Source organism: Chaetodon trifascialis, chromosome 19 (genome assembly GCF_039877785.1).
Source record: "Chaetodon trifascialis isolate fChaTrf1 chromosome 19, fChaTrf1.hap1, whole genome shotgun sequence".
Taxonomy (NCBI): domain Eukaryota; kingdom Metazoa; phylum Chordata; class Actinopteri; order Chaetodontiformes; family Chaetodontidae; genus Chaetodon; species Chaetodon trifascialis.
In genome coordinates, this window is record NC_092074.1 from 6,242,605 (window position 1) to 6,261,975 (window position 19,371).

At 43.3% G+C, this 19,371-nt stretch overlaps 1 protein-coding gene across 2 annotated transcripts in view; it reads left to right on the forward strand.

The window, feature by feature from the left end:
• elp3 (elongator acetyltransferase complex subunit 3) overlaps window positions 1-18,524 on the forward strand; it is a 28,195-nt gene extending 9,671 nt beyond the window's left edge. For both annotated transcript variants that reach the window (XM_070987599.1, XM_070987598.1), the window contains 11 exons: window positions 153-216; window positions 444-512; window positions 1,131-1,285; window positions 3,999-4,160; window positions 4,301-4,427; window positions 11,436-11,629; window positions 12,315-12,405; window positions 13,298-13,363; window positions 13,470-13,697; window positions 15,668-15,749; window positions 16,709-18,524. In XM_070987599.1, coding sequence (XP_070843700.1) covers window positions 153-216; window positions 444-512; window positions 1,131-1,285; window positions 3,999-4,160; window positions 4,301-4,427; window positions 11,436-11,629; window positions 12,315-12,405; window positions 13,298-13,363; window positions 13,470-13,697; window positions 15,668-15,749; window positions 16,709-16,800 — 1,330 coding nt within the window. In that variant the 3' untranslated portion in view covers window positions 16,801-18,524. The remainder of the gene's footprint in view (window positions 1-152; window positions 217-443; window positions 513-1,130; window positions 1,286-3,998; window positions 4,161-4,300; window positions 4,428-11,435; window positions 11,630-12,314; window positions 12,406-13,297; window positions 13,364-13,469; window positions 13,698-15,667; window positions 15,750-16,708) is intronic.
• Window positions 18,525-19,371: the final 847 nt, after the last annotated feature.

Below are 19,371 nucleotides of genomic sequence, written 5' to 3' on the forward strand. Positions count from 1 at the left end.
CTGTTCATTGATGTGATGTGTACATTAGTACAAGTTAAAGGATGAAAACTGCAGCAGAGTAAGATGAAAACCCTCAGGATGTCTGACAGGTTTGTTCGATGCTTTTGATTGATTGTTCATTGTAACTCATACATCAACTTCTGCTCTGGCAGCTACTGTCCTGGTGGACCAGACTCAGACTTTGAGTACTCCACACAGTCTTACACCGGCTATGAGGTAAGGTAGTTTCATTCTGCCTCAGTTTCTGAACCCTGCTCACTGTGATGTCAGCCATAACGTCGATATATTACTGTTATTGTAGTTTGAATTTGCGTTTTTCTGTGTTGTAGTATTTACAGTTAGTTTAATTTCACGATTAAGATCAAAGCTTTTAACTGACTTTTAAGTAGCAGATTTTTTTACAATGGTTTTGAATCATTTTCACCCACCTCTCTCGCTGATAGCCGACGTCCATGAGAGCAATCCGAGCACGTTATGACCCCTACCTTCAGACCAGGCATCGGGTGGAGCAGGTCAGTGTAACCCTGCAGTGTGTACACTCACATCTCTGTCTTTTCAGTGGCCACAAAGCTTACGCTGGGCTTACCATTACACAAAAATCTAGTGGCTTCACACGTCTGTCTGTTTGTGTTTAGTAGCTGTGGAATCTGTCTTTGCTTTACATGGTCAGAAGATGCACTTGTTGTTAAAACTGCCATTTCCCCAAATCAGCTTCTGTGCAGTGATAGTCTGACATTGATTACATATTTAATATACAATAATGAGTGTCATGGCTTTTAGCTGCCTGCCAAGACCTGACCCCAATTACTGAACTATTTGAATTTCAGGTCACATCAGTCTCATGCAGCGGAGCGAGGCCATTCATTCAAGCAACAGTTCATGTCAAAAATCTGTGCTATTTCAGTCTCAGTTTGCCACACTCTTTTCTTTTTCATGAAGGTTTGGCTGCTTCAAGTAAAATTCCAAATTCTTTTGCAAGACATGATAATTGTTATTGTAGAGACCATGTCATTATTTGGTTCACTGCACGTGACTGTGCTCTCAATTACAGGCAGTAGAACGTCTCAGTGTTGCCACTTTGCAGCATTAGCAGTCATAGAAAACTTGTGTGTGTTCTGTGTGACGCGCAGCTGAAGCAGCTGGGTCACAGCGTGGACAAGGTGGAGTTCATTGTGATGGGCGGGACCTTCATGGCTCTGCCTGAGGAGTACAGAGACTACTTCATCAGGAACCTACACGATGCCTTGTCAGGACACACCTCCAACAACGTGGCCGAGGCCGTCAGGTACTCAGCGCGCCGCCCTGCCGTCGCTCCTGTGACGTTTTATTTCTACCACTGGTTTGGCGAAACAAGCACTGTGAAGGTGCTGCTTTGGGCTCTGGGTAATTGTGGCGGCATTCCTCACTATTTTCAGAATTTCTATAAACCAAGCAATCAGAAAAATGCAGAAAAAATCAGCAGATGAGCCCATAATGAAAATAATCCTTGGTTGCAGTCCCAAAATGAGCTCTACCTCAACCAACTACAGATAATAGTACAACAGTGCTTTCACATTAATGCCTGAGTAATGATAATCTAATGAGATCATATATAATAGTGTAGCAGTGGGACATTTTTCTGCACTTTGACTTTTAACACTTTAAGTTAATTTTCCTGATTATGCTGACATACTTCAATACAGACTTTTACTCGTAACAGAGAAAACACTGTGATAGTACTTTTACTTGGGTGAAGAATCTGAATTCTTTCTCCGCCGCTGGCTATTTGTCCCTTTGTCTCAGCTCTTTTTCCATTTGTCCTCGTCCACTGCGAGTGCTGCTTCTATGAAGAGTTACTTGGGTGCAGGTGTTCCTTGACGCTGACAGTGATGGGGTTACTTTACTGGCACTGTTTATCTTTTTATCTATTATCTATTTATAGAAAAGGTTATCCTTGTTCAGTATTTGTACGGGTTGTACACTGCAACTGCCCAGTACCATATCTGAGAATAGCTAACAACAGTCTGCACCAGAGGGAGCTATTCTACCATCTGTAGCATTTCTCCTCCATCCATCCATGTAGCTCTCCTCCACCAATACTATGTGATAGTGACATTACCCAGATTTGTTTATGGCAATTTGAAATAACAAATGTGGTCTATTTACTGTTCCTGGACATTTTTTATATAGATATTGAATTTGTAAAACAGTACCGTATTGGTAGCAGCATTTACACCACGATGTGTTAACTTCATCAACATCCTGTTGGAAGCTGAGATGTGTTCAAAGATTCTCAGGTTAAAACTGAATGCAGCCCTTTAGAGCTCAGGAGGATAATAAGCGAGGCCGCTCTCAATAAGCCCTCCACAGTCGCTTCCATCGATTCCTCACTTAGGGAGTTTGGCCAGCTTTGAGTGAAATTGGCCCGCGCGTCTGCTCAGTATGGATGAGCAGCAACTTTTCAGATGACTTGAAGAAGATTCAAAGTCAAAGTAGAAATACCCATTTGTTGAAGAGCTGAAGACGTCATACAGGCCATTTGGCCAAATAATGGCTTTTCCACAGGGCAGAGGCTGTTTGTTTGTCAGCGGGGGCTTTTAAATTCGCTAAAGTTCGATAAGGGCCGAGATGCCAGATCGTGTGATTGTGTGTCTCCGCCCGCATATGTGTGTTTGTGTGTGAGTAAGCTGCGTTTTGCTTGAATTTCCCCCACTCTGCTATCAGCGTTCTTCGTTAAGATGCCGTGATTGGGGTAATTGTGGCGGCTGCTGCTCAGTTTGTGAAAAAGGAGGCACTTGATTTGACTGTGGACAGCTCTTATCTCCACCTCTGTGTGTGTTCGTGTGTGTTTGTGAGAGAGAGATTTGTGATGTGCGTTTGTGTCTTGAAGGCCGTGTGCCTGCATGATGCACACATCTCTGCTTCTCACAACGCTCACACCGCTCCTGATCCAATCACAGCAGCAAGATACCTCCAGATATTTGCCTGAGATAATAGACTTTTTATTGATTCATCTCATACAATCTGATCGTCCTCTCTCGAGCATAAACTCCTGTAATTGGCGTAAATCAACCAGCAGACTGTAAAGGATGGGCATTTATTGCCAGCAGATACAGAATCAGAAGGAATATTAGCTGGCATGAGGGGAGCTAATGGTCATTGGAGCAGCTGGAGTGGAGAAAATGACAGCTGGCTGGTGTGCCGGGGTGAGATGTGTCTGTTCGCTCGCTTGTGTTGGTTTTGTATTTTATTTTATTTTTTTCAATTTCGATCAGTGACTCAAATAAGTTTCAAAGTGGCAGTGGACTCAGATTCAGAATCTGCTTTAAGAAGACAAGGGACTGAACCTTTTTACTTCTAATCACTTTTTACATCTGGCTGCTTCTTTTAGTGCTTTCTAGTTTCTTCAGTCAGCAGACCTGCAGTTTGCCAAGAGCCCTGGTTTAAAAAAATAATCTCTATTATTTTAGTTTATTTTCCCTTTGAATAGTCTGTATGAAAATGGAGCTGTAAGTGAACATTAGTAATCATTGAAAAGTCATTAAAAGCCCTCTCCTCCTTGAGGCCTACCAGCACAAATTGATTTATTAATTAAAAGCTCTTTTTTGCCCACATGGGGACAGCACAACAAGCTGTAAACACAACATTGACATATTATCACCACATATAAATGACAGATTCATTTAAGTATTTAACAAACACTTAACGTCTCATTTAACTTTTTTTTTTGCGTTGCAGACTTGGTTTTTTTTTTTGCTATCATCAGTTTCCTTTATTGCATTTGCGTGTCCTTAACGTGAGGTTAGTGTTAATTGTGTGGATAATGAGCCGTGCAAACTCCCAGCATGTAAATTGATGTTGTTAAATGATCCCAGCATATAGAGCACTCCAACGTAGTCAGTAAGACTAAATAGTCCAATTACAAAAACCTTATTATATCAAAAAAGAGTGATTTGATAAGATACGAGCATGTTATGAGCAGAAGTAGCAGAGATGACTGAGACAGTTTCCTCCTGCAGGTATTCTGAGCGCAGTAACACCAAGTGCGTGGGAATCACCATCGAGACGCGGCCCGACTACTGCCTGAAGCGACACCTCAGCGACATGCTGGGCTATGGCTGCACCCGGCTGGAGATAGGAGTCCAGAGCGTGTATGAAGACGTGGCCCGCGACACCAACAGGTCAGTAGGTCTGATGCAGATAAGAAAGCAGCCTCTGATGCTGATGTGATGGATAGAGTAGGGTTTTTTTTTTCCTTTTATCCTCAGGCTTTATAATTCAGCTGTGTATTCCTGCTTTTCTACATGTCCGTTTCCTCCAGAGGCCACACGGTGCGAGCTGTGTGCGAGTCGTTCCATCTTTCAAAGGACGCCGGCTTCAAAGTGGTCGCCCATATGATGCCAGATCTGCCTAATGTGGGCATGGAGAGGGATGTGGAGCAGTTCATTGTAAGCATTCACAAACGGGATTATTTTTACAGAATTACACCGTGAGCTGGTCATCTCTGCTCTCACCACACAGCTGTCCACAGCGCCAGCTTCGTTAGTCATAACCTGTTGTTGTACAACCTCGATTCCAAAAAGCTGGGAGGCTGTGTTCAGCAGCACGTTTCAAACAAGTTGGCACAGGAGCAACTTGAGAAAGTTGTGGAATGCTCCAAAAATAGTTCTCGCGTGCCATATTTATCCCCACAGAGAAGTAACTGTGCTCTTAAAAAGATGATAAAATCACATCATTGGTATCAGACACTGTCAATAAACCATAAGACACCAAAGGTCCGGAGTCACTCGTTGTGATGGATTTAGGGCCTAAAGTTTATATCACAGTATGATTGAATGATCAGATAGTAATAACAAATATCAGGATCACATCGTTATGTCCTCATAAACCACACAGAACAAGACTACGTTTATTAAATACCTGGAGAGAAGACAGGATGGAGTCAAAATAAGAAAAACATTGTATAGGTTGTTAACTGATTTCACAAATGTGATGTCAGCGCAGTGATTTGTATCATCCCGCCAACAGAGCATTTCCAAACAACATTTTGATGAAGTGCAGCTGTATGATGAAATGCATCATCCTTTTTATTGACACTCATCATTTTGCTGCCCTGCGTGAATGTTGTTTAACCTTTATTGTGAAGCACTTTGTGGTGTCTCTTTTGCCGTCTGCAAACATCAATTATCTCTCTGACCTTTTACTCGAGGTGGCTGAGATATCGCCGCTGATGATGGTTTACAGGCGCATGAGATGAATTCGCGACACGGGCCCTGTGAATCGCCACACAGTGACTGTTGCTCTCCCGTAGCTGGAAAACCCGCTGATGTGGTGCAATAGGCAAAGTGTCACCTCTTCATTATTGAAATGGAAACAGCTGATTGGCTGGGGGTGTATTCATCCACGTGTGATTTAAATGTGGGAGGCTCGTGCACCACAGTGAGTGATAGTTCTAGAACAGAGCCATGCGAAGACACTGCCTCATTCAACAAGATGAAGTTGAATTAAAGCTGCAGTAGGTAACTTGTAGTAATTTTTGGTCATATTTGCTAAAACTGTCCCTCTGCCCAGACAGCAGAACTTGAAACATGTAATCTGTGAAAGAAAAAAAAACAAAAAAACAGCTCCACTGGTCCCACCTACTGCTCCTTCTGCGATTTGCCATAATCCACTGCACCCGACACTAAACAACCAATCAGAGCCAGAGGAGCGTCTAAGGGAGTGTCTGACATCTGTCAATCACGACTCACACATGCTCGAACCGCCCCCTCCCTCCGCTCATGCTGCCGCTCAGTCAAACAGCTCTGTGAGCGCGTCAGGAGGCTAGTGAGAGCTATGGTGGAGCAACAACCAATCACAAAGGAGAAACCGCCCACACCGCCGTGTTAAAGCTACCTGCTGCAGCTTTAACACATGAGAAACAAAACAGGTAAAAACTCCAGACTTAGAATGATGCCAGTATTATAAGTTATTCGCCAAGTTGATCATTAAGTTTATTGTTTGTGACATTTGCAATCATGTCGTCTTCTTGTTTTTGTTTTTTGTTTTTTTTTTTGGCGTGGCTTCGGGGTGCGTCATCACTACTTATCTCACAGTGGTATAGTAACAAGTCTTACATGTTGCATCTTAAAATAGAAATGGAAAGGCTGCGACAGTCGACTCACAGTCCCAACTGTGATGTGACTCAATAGAAAATCCTGTCAGATGTCTCTCAACAGCAGGCTCACTTTGCAGCCCTGATTGGAAACCCAGCTCTAATATGAATGAGCAGAAGTAGGCCGCTCTCCTTCCCAACATGCCTGACTGTAGGATGTAAATGAAGACTCAGTTTGAGGCTCATTTGGGTTATTTTTCCGTCGATAAAGCACAATTCAAGTGATTAAAAACAATGAAGGAAAAGGAAAGAGCGTACTAATCGGTGCAGGTGAGACTGTGACGCACCCCTGTGACTCATTAAAATGTGTCAGTCATCGTGTCAGAATTAGCTGTAGGAACAGTTTCTCTCCTTCACCTGATAATTCAACTGTTTCTTTTTTTATTGATATTTCTGATTACTGCCAGTGTGGCGCTTCACAGGGTTTTGCTTTACAGTGGAGCTGTCTACAGAGGTGAACAAGTTCAAAACCTTAATTTCCCTCTGTAATGAGCTACAAATACAGTGCGAGAAGACAACAAAAAACAGATGTGAAGTTTGAACAGCTTTGTTCTGCTCTGAGGGGCCGACTGATGGACTGTAACAGTACGTCTGCACTAGCTTAATTTAAAACTGGGTTTTTCTCTCTCGTTGTGATCCACTGTTCACACTGTGGAGGTGATTTCACTGCTGCAAAACGCAGCTTTTCAAAAACAGCCTCCAAAGTGGACACATCTGAAAGCACTGATTTTTTAATGTGGACAGGGGAAACTGAACTTTTGGAAAATGATGGTGTGTTGTACGTCCGGTGTGGCAGTACAGTTAGAGAGTAATGTGACTTTTTTTTTTAAATATGCTCATTAGCTGTCTTGATGGAAGTTAGATGGTAAAGGATGAATACCACTCTCATGTTTGGATGTTAAGAGTGAAGATGGAGCCAGGAGGTGGTTAGCTTAGCTTAGCATAAAGACTGGAAGTAAGGGGAAACAGCTAGCCTGGCTCTGCAAAAGGTGAAACAAGATGAAGAGTCTATAGCCATGCTAGCAGCATTTGTAACACAGGCTCAATGACAATGCTAGCATACTGATGATTAGCAGATTTACCATAGTCACCATCTTTGAGTTAATGTGCTAACTGTTGCTAATTAGCACTGAACGCAATGTAGAGCTGAGGCTGATGGGAATGCAGGTATTTGGTTATGAACCTCAGAGTATTGGACAAATTCAAACTTTGACCTGAACCATACTTTCTTGTTACTTATTGGCAGACTGTATGCTGATATTATCTACGAGAAGTGCATATTGGCTGATACAGTGGTCAGGCTGTAAATAAAACACGGAGACTCAGCAGAGAAACCAAAATGTCTGCTCCAGTGCTGACCAGACGTCAGCCGTGATGCATAGTTTTGTTGTTTATTCACTCAAAGAGGACAAGGGAGAAGCGATTCAACTGCTGTCTTATTGATTTTCCTGAAAACGCTAGATTGGCCACTGGTGTCATTTAGAGTTGTGTGAAAGCAAAGCACTATTTCAGTTTTCTCAGGGCTGTTGTTGCAGGTTTTTGTGAGCGCTGACTGGGGAGAATGGGAACGTGCTGTATAGTTATGATGGCGTTCAGGACACGTCCAATTTCCTGAGCATCAACAGCTGTGAGGGCTTGATTTTGCACAGAAAAAGGTTTAAGTTGTGCGTAGAGTCTGTGTCTTCCTGCAGATTTGTTACATTACCTGTGTGTGTGTGTGTGTGTGTGTGTGTGTGTGTGTGTGTGTGTGTGTGTGTGTGTGTGTGTGTGTGTGTGTGTGTGTGTGTGTGTGTGTGTGTGTGTGTGTGTGTGTGTGTGTGTGTGTTTGATGGTAATATTGAGGGCAGCAGCAGGTCGGCACTGTGAGAGGAAGCAGATTAAATGTGTGTTTGGCCCTCGGAGTCTCTTTGCTTTCCTGTAACCCTTCCTCTGTCACCTCTCCTCTCCCTACACTTAATTTCTTTCTTCGTCTCTGCTGTCTTTTTCCTCAGTATTTTCTCTCTCCTGTCTCCATGTTTGTGCCCCCCCTTTCCTTGTCTCCATTATCTTTCACTTTATCTTCTTCTTCTCTTTCCTCTCCAGTCTTAACTTTCCGCTTTCCGCTTCTGTCAGTTGCTCTTCTTCCCATCTCTCCCGTCACTTCATCTGTCGCCTCTCTGCCTCTCCCCCCTCCTCTCTTATCACACTGACACTTTCAGATCATCCAACTCGTGCGTGGCTCCCCTTTGTTCCTCCTCATCGTATCTAATCTTCCATGTCACGCTTCGTGGTAGTGAGTGGGGAAAAATATGCAGGTCCTTCTTCACTCCGGGATCCAAATTAAGCATTTCGGGATTTTTCCACTACTTCCACTTCCTGTCTCCCTTTCTAGATGCACCCTGTGTTCAAAGTGTAGAGGTGAATTTTTATGGATTCCAGGAGATTTTCCAGGAAAGGACCTCAAAATCATGGAGCACATTTCTACGCTTAAGTCCAGGATTAATACGTTTGGTCTTAATTAAAGGCACCCTGTGGAGTTTTGACAGCAAACATGGATGTAAACAATGCAGAAGTTAAAATTAAAAAATAATAATTGGCTTTGCAGATTTGGGAAATGGATTTCACATCATTGTTAGTCCTCAAGGATACATGTAATGCATTTCAGCAAAAAACATTGAACTGAAAAATAACTATTTTTTCAAGAAAACTGCAGAGTTCATCTTTAACCTTTACCTTCACGTTAAATTCCAGGTCCAAATTAGAAAGACTTGAAGCTGCTCTGAGCAATATTTCTACGTTTTAACAACAGATCCAAACACTACATGTCATGTTGAAATGGTTGCTCGTCGTGATGAACTTGCAGAGAGTTATTACTGGCCAGTTGTTAGCGTCTTTTAGCGCACTGTTTTGATTTTACAGCCGTCAACCGTTGTCTCAGTCTTAGCTCGCAGCTGTTTTCAAGAAAAAAATAACCCCAAAAACAACACTGCTCAGCACCAATCAGACAGACAAAGTGAGTGAGTAGCTGGTGAATGTAGTGGAGCACCTACCTGTTCATGATATTTCTCTCAGGAGTTGGTAGAAATCAAAAACTGAAAGAATGAAAATGAATTGGACCCAGGAACACACAAACCAGTTTACACTGGATTGTCTTAGGCTACGTTTACACGGAAACGATCTGAACAGAAAACGCAAAAGTGGCGTTGCATTCTCACTTTTTATCCCGCGTTTAGACGAGTGTTTTTTTGGGGGGAATCTGCACGCATTCGCAAGCCTGTGACGTAAACGCGTACGCGACATGAGCAGATCCAGAGAATCTAAAGGATGGGCTCTGGCAGATCAAAGCACACTTTTGCGTGGAGTGTTTTTAAGATTCCCACTGTGGAGGGGGGGTTTCACTTTTTTGCGTCTTTAAGCCCCAAAAACGCCGTCACCGTCTTAACGAAAGGCACATCCGATAAAATATTTTGTCGTTTTCACCTGCGAGCGTTGTCGTGTAAACGGGGCCTTAAGCGCTTTAAGGGAAATAAAGCATTGTCACTGAATGGATGAAAAATCTGTAGAAAAATCTTTTTGTTATCTCAAGATCCCATGATTAGGAAGCCTGTCCTGTACTAAGACGCCCGCTGTCTTGCGACCCTTAAAGGGATTAAGCAGAAAATTCTGTTGAATGGACGGCATGAATGAAAACTCCAGCCCATAGGTTTTGCTGGGCTGCGGTGTCCAATAGGATGACAATGGGAAGCTAATGCTGCAAATATGATGCAAACCTCCATGAAAATTAGTAATAATAACTCCATTCAGACTGTCAGGGTACAGAGTTCTTCAGGGCTGGTTGCCACCTTAAGGAACTGGGGATTTGTTAATTTTCTTTCCAGCCATTATCTGCTGCTTGTATTTATTGTCCTGGTGAGCCTGGATGACAGCCCAGTCTAGGAGTCACAGTGGAAAGAGGGCAGCAGCAGGAGAACATCACGTCTTCCATGCGTCTGTCGTTGATCTCCTGATAAAGAAATTCGATTTCAACTTTCTCCTAGCCTGAGATCCTGTCTCACTTATCTCCCTTGTACAGATACTCCCTGTCCTGGGGGAGGCATCCTTAACAGGGTTCTCTCCACCCACCAACAGGAACTCTGATACATGATCCAAGATGGTCACAGGTGCAAAATGGTGTCTAGTCCCCCTTTCCTCCCTGTCCCCCTCCCTTTAGGTTTAGTGCAGGGCCATGTGGAACATGTCCTCATGTGGTTATGAGCTGTGAGAGAGAGAGAGATTAGGAGATACTGATAATGTGGCCTGTTTTGGAGAATGAGCCTCGATAACAGATCTTCACAGTTCTGGTTATGATTATCCGCACAAGGGCAGGAGAATAACTGTTATTCCAACTAATTCCCTTCACTGCCCTACACCAGACACCAAGATATGATTCCTTCAATTGAATAACCAAGCACTGGTGTGATGTCTCTGATATCAACTTAATGCACTCTCTGTGAAAGTCTGCTTTTGCGTTTAGGAGTCAGTGCCTTTGCAAATGGACCCTTTTTTTTTATTGATTGTTCACGTTCCATCGATCTGGTCATGTATAAAAAGCCATACGCATGAAATAAACTCTGCATTCTTTCGAATTTTTTCTTTCTCTTCAGAGCCGAAGTTAACATTACTGCGAAGCATACGTTAGCTGGCTAATGCTAGTTAACACCAGAGTTGCTAGCCAGGTAACATAGCAAAATGCTGTCTGGAGTGGATAATATCACCTAGTTCATCCAGACTCCAGGGGCTGATGTGGCTGGTAAACTGGCTAACTTGCCGTACAAAAATTACTTTATCTGCTAACGTTTTGAAGCAACCAACGCCAGATCCATGCAGTGTTGCTAAGTCTAGCTAGCTGGCTAACCTCAGCTTGCTTCCTTGCTATTGTGTCACTGAGCAGATATGTTAGTTGGCTTGCGTGCAAAATTACTTCACTAGTTAATGGGATCCATGATACTAACTTACTGTATGTATTATGACAATGGTGGACTAGCTAACTGGAACCTGAGCTAAGCTTGGGTCTGGCATTGTTTGCTTTGTGCCGCATGGAGCCATTACAGCCGTAGTGTTGATTCCAGCATTTCGTCTCGTGTCACGCCGCTGTTTTGGTGGTCATTAATAACGAGGGTTTTCTGAAAGTTACACACAGTTCCTTTGACTGTTTTAAATTTCAGATTGTGTCAGAAAAACCATTTCAGAAGACTAAAGGGAAACAAACTGTAATGGGTTGCCAAGACAGAGAAGTGTGATTCACACTTAAATGTTTTTACATGGATCTGTGTGTTTCCTGCAGGAGTTTTTTGAGAATCCAGCATTCAGACCTGACGGCTTGAAGCTGTACCCAACACTGGTGATCCGAGGCACGGGTCTGTATGAGCTGTGGAAGACGGGCCGCTACAAGAGCTACACACCCAGTGCGCTGGTGGACCTAGTGGCCCGAATCCTGGCGTTGGTGCCGCCCTGGACACGAGTCTACCGGGTGCAGAGGTGAGACAATGAATGGGCCTGATGGTGATGGTTGGACACAGGCGACAGTAGATTAAAGCTTCATTAAAGAAACTCCATACTGTACAAATAATCACATTCTTTTTCACATTTGATGTTAATGCAGGTGATTTTTCCAAAACATTGTGTGTAAAAACAGTTTCTGCTTGATAAGATATCAGGGCTGTGGTTATCTTCCCTCAAGTAGTCAAAACTGTCTTAGTACAGCTTTAAGTCGGGGCGCTAAACCTGTCAAATAAAGGAAGGCCGAGCAGAAATTTCTGTTATATGAACAGGGTTTTAAAGGACCGGTGTGTAAGATTTATGGGGATCTGTCAACAGAATGTGGCAGAAATAGAATAAAATATTCCTAAATATGTTTTCAATAATATAGAGTGCCACTACTAGATGCCAGTAAATCCCACACACTAGTCTTTTAAAATAATAATTCTTCGTGTAAGGACTTTAAAATAGAATTAAATGCAGTGAGCAGCACGTAGTTTGCTGAAAAATATTTTGTCAGTGAATGTGAAATGAAATATTCAGCAGTATGAAACAAATGAAGTTACATTTGGAGGGATAGATGGAGGTTTATTCCTATGTGGCTGAATCTGTGCTATCCCGCTTTGAGGCTGCTCTTCCATCATCTTATGCATCATCTGTGTCCTGCTCTTGTTCGGCCTATCAGGGACATCCCCATGCCACTGGTGAGCTCCGGAGTGGAACACGGCAACCTGAGAGAGTTGGCGTTGGCCAGGATGAAGGACATGGGCACTGAGGTGAGACTCAAAGGCCCTTCGCATTAGACTAAAAGACACCATGTCAGCTTATTTAGAGTGTGGAAGCTAATAGACTTTTTCTAGCTGGGATGTGATCAAAACGAGCACCGTAGAACGCTGGTGGTGGCAGCTGCCAACAGACCAACGCTGGCCCAATAATTTGAATACATTGCTATGACAGACTACGATGACGAATTAAAGACCTGCCCTATATAATTTAGAACTGCTGGAGCATAGATTTTAAGCACCCTCCCGTCCATGCCCCCAACCCCCACATATTTTATTGAATTTATGAAAAAAGTTGATGAAGTCAAATCCATCCAGCCTGAAAATATCAGGCAAGGGTTCACCAGGTTCACCAGCGGCACAACACGTGAAGCAGAAGACCCCTCACCAACTTCCACCAAAACAGCCTCAGGATAAAGAGACTCATCCAAACTGCTCATCAGAAACACCTATGGGGGTAAAGAGCCTCCTGGAAGCGCCTGTTAGAAACAAGCAAGGCATTTATTAACCATCAGGCTGAAATAACAACACACTAACATCAGTGGCAGCTTCTTCTCTTTTCTCTCTAAATGTTGGTTTTTACAGCAGTATTTATTATTAAAGACAGCATTCATGGCCGCTTGCATCAGACATGTGTTACTGTATCTCAGTTCAAATTCAACCTGGCTTCTCCAACCAGTTTGCAGCTTAATGCGACTTTACTGTACGTGTCAATAAACACGCAGAGCAGAAATCTGTCGACTTTGTTTTCAATATAAATCAAAATCATATGCAACTGTAGCTCATCCATGGAACCGAAAGCCTTTAAAGTAATATGTAGTTTAGTTTTTATGATTTCAAATTGACCGCGGTAACTTAACTGGTTTGAACGTTTCTCTGTGTGCAGTGTCGAGATGTGAGAACCAGAGAAGTGGGCATTCAGGAGATCCACCACAAAGTCAGGCCTTACCAGGTAATGTTCGGCATCCTGGAGATGAAGCGCACTCACATTACAGTCAGACATGTTTGTCGGGTGGGGTGTGTTTTGTGCACAACCATTGAGACGAGTGTGTGCTCAGGTGGAGCTGGTACGGAGGGACTACGTGGCTAACGGCGGCTGGGAGACCTTCCTGTCCTACGAGGACCCGGAGCAGGACATCCTGATTGGCCTGCTGCGTCTGCGGCGCTGCTCTCCGCAGTCCTTCCGTCCGGAGCTGAAAGGAGGCGTGTCCATCGTCCGCGAGCTGCACGTTTACGGCAGCGTCGTCCCCGTCAGCAGCCGAGACCCCAGCAAGTTCCAGCACCAGGTGCCTATGCTTTCACACACACACACGCACGCACGCACGCACGCACGCACGCACGCACGCACGCACGCACGCACACACACACACACACACACACACACACACACACACACACTCTGCATATAAAGTAGATACAGTTGTGGTCGAAAGTTTACGTACACTTGTAAAGAACATAATGTCATGGCTCTCTTGAGTTTCCAGTTATTTCTACAACTCTGATTTTTCTCTGATAGAGTGATTGGAACAGATACTTCTTTGTCACAAAAAACATTCATGAAGTTTGGTTCTTTTATGACTTTATTATGGGTTAACAGAAAAAGTGACCAAATCTGCTGAGTCAAAAATATACATACAGCAACATGAATTAGCAATTTTGGTGACTTAGAAAGTTGTGTCAATGAAATGAGCTTCATAGCATGGCCTCTTAACTTCTTGTGAGTGATTATGAGTGACTACAGCTGGTGACTTCTCTGAGGCCATTTAAATAGGGCTCATTGGATACAAACGCTACAATGGGAAAGTCAAAGGAGCTCAGCACGGATCTGAAAAAGCGAATCATTGACTTGAACAAGTCAGGAAAGTCACTTGGAGCCATTTCAAAGCAGCTGCAGGTCCCAAGAGCAACAGTGCAAACAGTTGTTTGTAAGTATAAAGTGTGTGGCACTGTTTTGTCACTGCCACGATCAGGAAGAAAATGCAAGCTATCACCTGCTGCTGAGAGAAAATTGGTCAGGAGGGTGAAGAGTCAACCGAGAACCACCAAAAAGCAGATCTGCCAAGAATTAGAAGCTGCTGGAACACAGGCGTCAGTGTCCACAGTCAAGCGTGTTTTGCATCGCCATGGACTGAGAGGCTGCCGTGCAAGAAGGAAGCCCCTGCTCCAAAAGCGGCACCTTAAGGCTCGACTAAAGTTTGCTGCTGATCCCATGGACAAAGGTAAGACCTTCTGGAGGAAAGTTCTGTGGTCAGACGAAACAAAAATCGAGCTGTTTGGCCACAATGCCCAGCAATATGTTTGGAGGCGAAAAGGTGAGGCCTTTAACCCCAAGAACACCATGCCTACCGTCAAGCACGGTGGTGGTAGTATTATGCTGTGGGGCTGTTTTGCTGCCAATGGAACTGGTGCGTTACAGAGAGTAAATGGGATAATGAAGAAGGAGGATTACCTTCAAATTCTTCAAGATAACCTAAAATCATCAGCCTGAAGGTTGGGTCTTGGGCGCAGTTGGGTGTTCCAACAGGACAATGACCCCAAACACACACCAAAAGTGGTAATGGAATGGCTAAATCAGGCTAGAATTAAGGTTTTAGAATGGCCTTCCCAAAGTCCTGACTTAAACCCCATTGAGAACATGTGGACAATGCTGAAGAAACAAGTCCATGTCAGAAAGCCAACAAATTTAACTGAACTGCACCAATTCTGTCAAGAGGAGTGGTCAAAGATTTAACCAGAAGCTTGCCAGAAGCTTGTGGATGGCTACCAAAAGCACCTAATTGAAGTGAAAATGGCCAAGGGACATGTAACCAAATATTAGCATTGCTGTATGTATATTTTTGACCCAGCAGATTTGGTCACTTTTTCTGTTAACCCATAATAAAGTCATAAAAGAACCAAACTTCATGACTGTTTTTTGTGACAAAGAAGTATCTGTTCCAATCAGAGAAAAATCAGAGTTGTAGAAATAACTGGAAACTCAAGAGAGCCATGACATTATGTTCTTTACAAGTGTATGTAAACTTTCGACCACAACTGTACCTAGACACTTTGACGCCTTTACCAGCTGTGAAACTGTTTTGGTTTTTTTTTGACACTGTAGGACCTCACTCCTGGCGTGTGTTTGCTTTGGCCCACATGACAGAGACAAAAGACTGAGATTAACCAGGAAATAAATCATAAGTGGCTCAAACTGTTTTGAGAAATAATGTCACGACTTAACTCTGTTCATCTGATCCCTTCCCTCCCTCTCGTTTAGGGGTTTGGCATGATGCTGATGGAGGAGGCAGAGAGAATTGCCAGAGATGAACATGGCTCTAGCAAATTGGCTGTCATCTCAGGTGAGACACAAAACAGCATCATTGGTCTTCTCCTAAGTACAATCATCTTTTTAAGCCACATCATGACTTTGTCATGAGGAAGTAAAACTAGGGCAAGTTAAAACATTTGAATTCCTAGTCCAGGATGATTTAGGATTTGAGTTTTTGAGTGTGAAGTGTTTAGAAAGTTTGCACCTCTACAACATATTTAAGTCATTTAAACATTTGTCTGACTGGTGTTTTGGTTTTTAATATAAGGAGCCCTATTTTACTCATGGTTGTAGGTCTGGCTGCACAGACCGTGTGGGCCTCCACCTGCTATTTGGGTTCATGTGCAGCAGCACAAAGTGCAAAAGGGCTGGGTGGAGTGGAATACAAAGGAGGGCGTGGTGATTAATGAACACAAAGTTCAACAAATCGAGAAAGAGCTTCTCCAGAAAATTGTCATCTGGATGATGCAGAGCAACATGATGTCAACTCACACCAGTGCAAATGTGCAGCCAGAGGCAGATGGTGTTAATTAGTACAATGATGATTGAAGAAAAAAAAAGATAGTTTGGTGAAGCAATTTATATGATTGCCTCATTATAATGCTATTTCAGTCCTAATTCTATGGTATCTCACATTGTAAATGGCCTCATCATATCGTATGTGATGCCAGCATCAGATGCATTTCAAAAGTAAAACGTGAAGCAACACTTCTGCTCAAATAAGTTGAGGCTGGGACGCAGAGGATTAATGAGGCGTGGTAGTAGGATGTTTGTTACATAAACCAGCAGAATAATGAGTTATGACGGACTCACCTGGTGTGTGAAGGCGTGCGTGGTTAGTTTGTAGCAATGTCATTTATGCGTGATTAAATCAAGGTACAGTGTACTTCAGATTGATACACCAATGCAGCGCTTTAAACAGCTGATTTCAACACATCTACCAGCTGGAAAATGGTCAAAAATAGTTGTCTTCTCTGGTGTGTTTTGCAGGTGTAGGCACGAGGAACTATTACAGGAAGATGGGATATGAGTTGGAGGGGCCGTATATGGTGAAGGACCTGTATGGACCTGGACTGGACTGAATCTGGACAGTGTTTTTATCTGGACAGTGGACACAGGCACACATTCATTTATTTATCAAGACAATATCCTCAGGACACAGTTTCTGCAGTTCATTTATTGAAACTTGCTCTGGTTTTTTGGCATCAGAGGAGATAATGGCTGTTTTTTTCTCTCAGCCCAGGTTTTTTTTTAATCTGGTGCACAGCAGGACACGGTGTGAGGAGGAAGGTTATTTGGGATGAATCCAGAGCTTGGACAAGATTTTTAGTTCACTTTTAGGTCCAAACATTCTTTACAGAAAAAGAGTGTTTTTTTGTTTTAAAGTGAAATTTTAGTCTGTTTCTTTGACACACAAACGATAGCATGTTGGGATTTTTAGCTTTCCACATTGAAACAACAGTGCCTTGCTCATGAGCTCTCTCAGTGAGCAGTGCTGATCCAAACTGTCCTGCCGAGACACGTTTAATTCCACTCAAACGTTGCATGTGTCATGTGGCAAAAGGAGGATTCTGAATGTCTAGGTATCCCTGACAGCATTTCTGTATGTTTGTCTGAGTTAATCATGTTTATGTTGCAATTAACCAGGAAGCTCATTACGAGTCAAGCGTTCATTAGTGTTTGGCAGGGGATGAATGAACAGTGGGAAGTGTTCTCGCTGGGCAGCCGTTGTGTAATTGCTCAATTTTGATTTATAGGGCAGGAAATTGAATATTAGTGTTACATAAATTGCTTTTTACAGCCCTGCAGCTAATCCTATTTCATATTTTTCTGTCATGCATTCTTGGGCTTCATGTATTCTGGGAAATTCTAGATGGTGAACACATCTCTTGACTATTTTTTATTTTTTTTTTTGCCTCAAAGAATAAAGTATGTTTCAATGTCTGTTTGTGTCCTGCTCTGTGAGAGAAGTCTTAGTTGCAGCAGAAATCTTTGCAGGACATTTCAATAATTAAAGCTAAATGAGAATAGCCCAAAAGCTGGAATAGAAAGGTCACAGTGTATGAGTGGCTCCTATAATGTATTCCCCAATGTCAAGGGTGCATGCCCTAGCAGGGGACCCCTGATGATTGCCCTATGAGAGACTTTCACTGGCTCATTTGACACAGCCTTTCCAATTACATCTCCATCAGTTACCTGTCTGTTGAGCAATGACCGAATGCTGCGTTCAGCCACACTGTTACTGGAAAGGGTTTGTCATTTGAGAAATAGCTAGCAATAAAGCGCAAAAGGCTCATGCGGCGACCTGTGTCTCATATAGATTCCGACTGCACGGAGCAATTGAAGCCGAGCGGCCATGCGTAATTTCCTGGATGCGGCTGCTGTGTCGTGACTGTGCTGTGCTGTGCGTCGGTGTTGCAGCCCTGACGCATTGAAGAATAGGCCACACTCAGGCTTTCTCTCCACGCTTGCTCACTCCTGCTATCAGTTGTGAAATCAGAAAGGACTTTCCCTCCGCTCACACTCGCTGAGTCTGTGCCGAGCTGATTTGTGCCGCAGAGGAGGCAGAGTTTGGTCTAATCTTCACTGCAACACGGGGCAGAAGTGTAGCAAGTTGAGCTCGACTCCACTGAAGTGAAGGTTACAGGGCCTGTCAGCCACAGTTACCTGAGTAAAAGAAGAGGAAAAGGATTCAGGCGTGTTGAGGCTGTATTCTACTCCCCTCCCAGATAATGTATGCATTACATTCATGTATGCATTATCTGATTTCAATTCATTGCTGTAAATAATGGCTCATCATCAGTCTTACTTTACAATTATGAAGATTTAAAGGACTCGAATGGACGTTTTTTTTGTGAATACAAGACACCACCAGTAGTCACCGCCTTTATGTAAGCAATTCAAATACACATAGAGTAAAAATAAATGCTCCTAGAGGTGCAGACCCTGACATATACCTCTCAAAATATGGGGAATAAAAACTAATACTAAAATGACTACAAACTAAATATTTTGAAACACTAAAAACTAAACTGAAATGAGTAAAGCCACACTGGAAACTAAATGAAATTAAACTGAACTTAGCCACTGAGCAGACGCATGGCACAACACAGAAGGGCTAACTCTTCAGGTCTAGACTCAGCTGTTTACCTGCACCTCAAGGAGGAAGCACACTCCTTTGAGGATAAAAATGTGCATATTCTGGACAGAGAAGACAGATGGTTTGAAAGAGGAGTGAGAGAAGCCATCCATGTCAAGGTTGAAAAACCGTCTCTGAACAGAGGGAGAGGTCTGAGACACCACCTATCTCCCACATACAATGCTGTCCTTTCATCTCTTCCAGAGAGATTCAAAAACTTAGCCTCTGAAAATAAACAACAAAGCCATTCACACATGGCTCAAGGAGCCTCCCAATGACAAGAATGGGACACTAACGAGGCAGACGACTGTCGTTGACACCTAAGGGTCGCACCCTACCCGCCTTAATGGGGGATCGTTTGCCTCACAATAGAGTGATACCATCCTTGGTTTTGGGGGTTGGCCTCACTCGGAGGATAAATACTTGAACCTAACACCATTTCATTAGACTAGAGCTGTCCTATCTAGTCCGGTGCGCATGAACTGATGAAGCCTGCTCGGATGAGAGGCGAAAC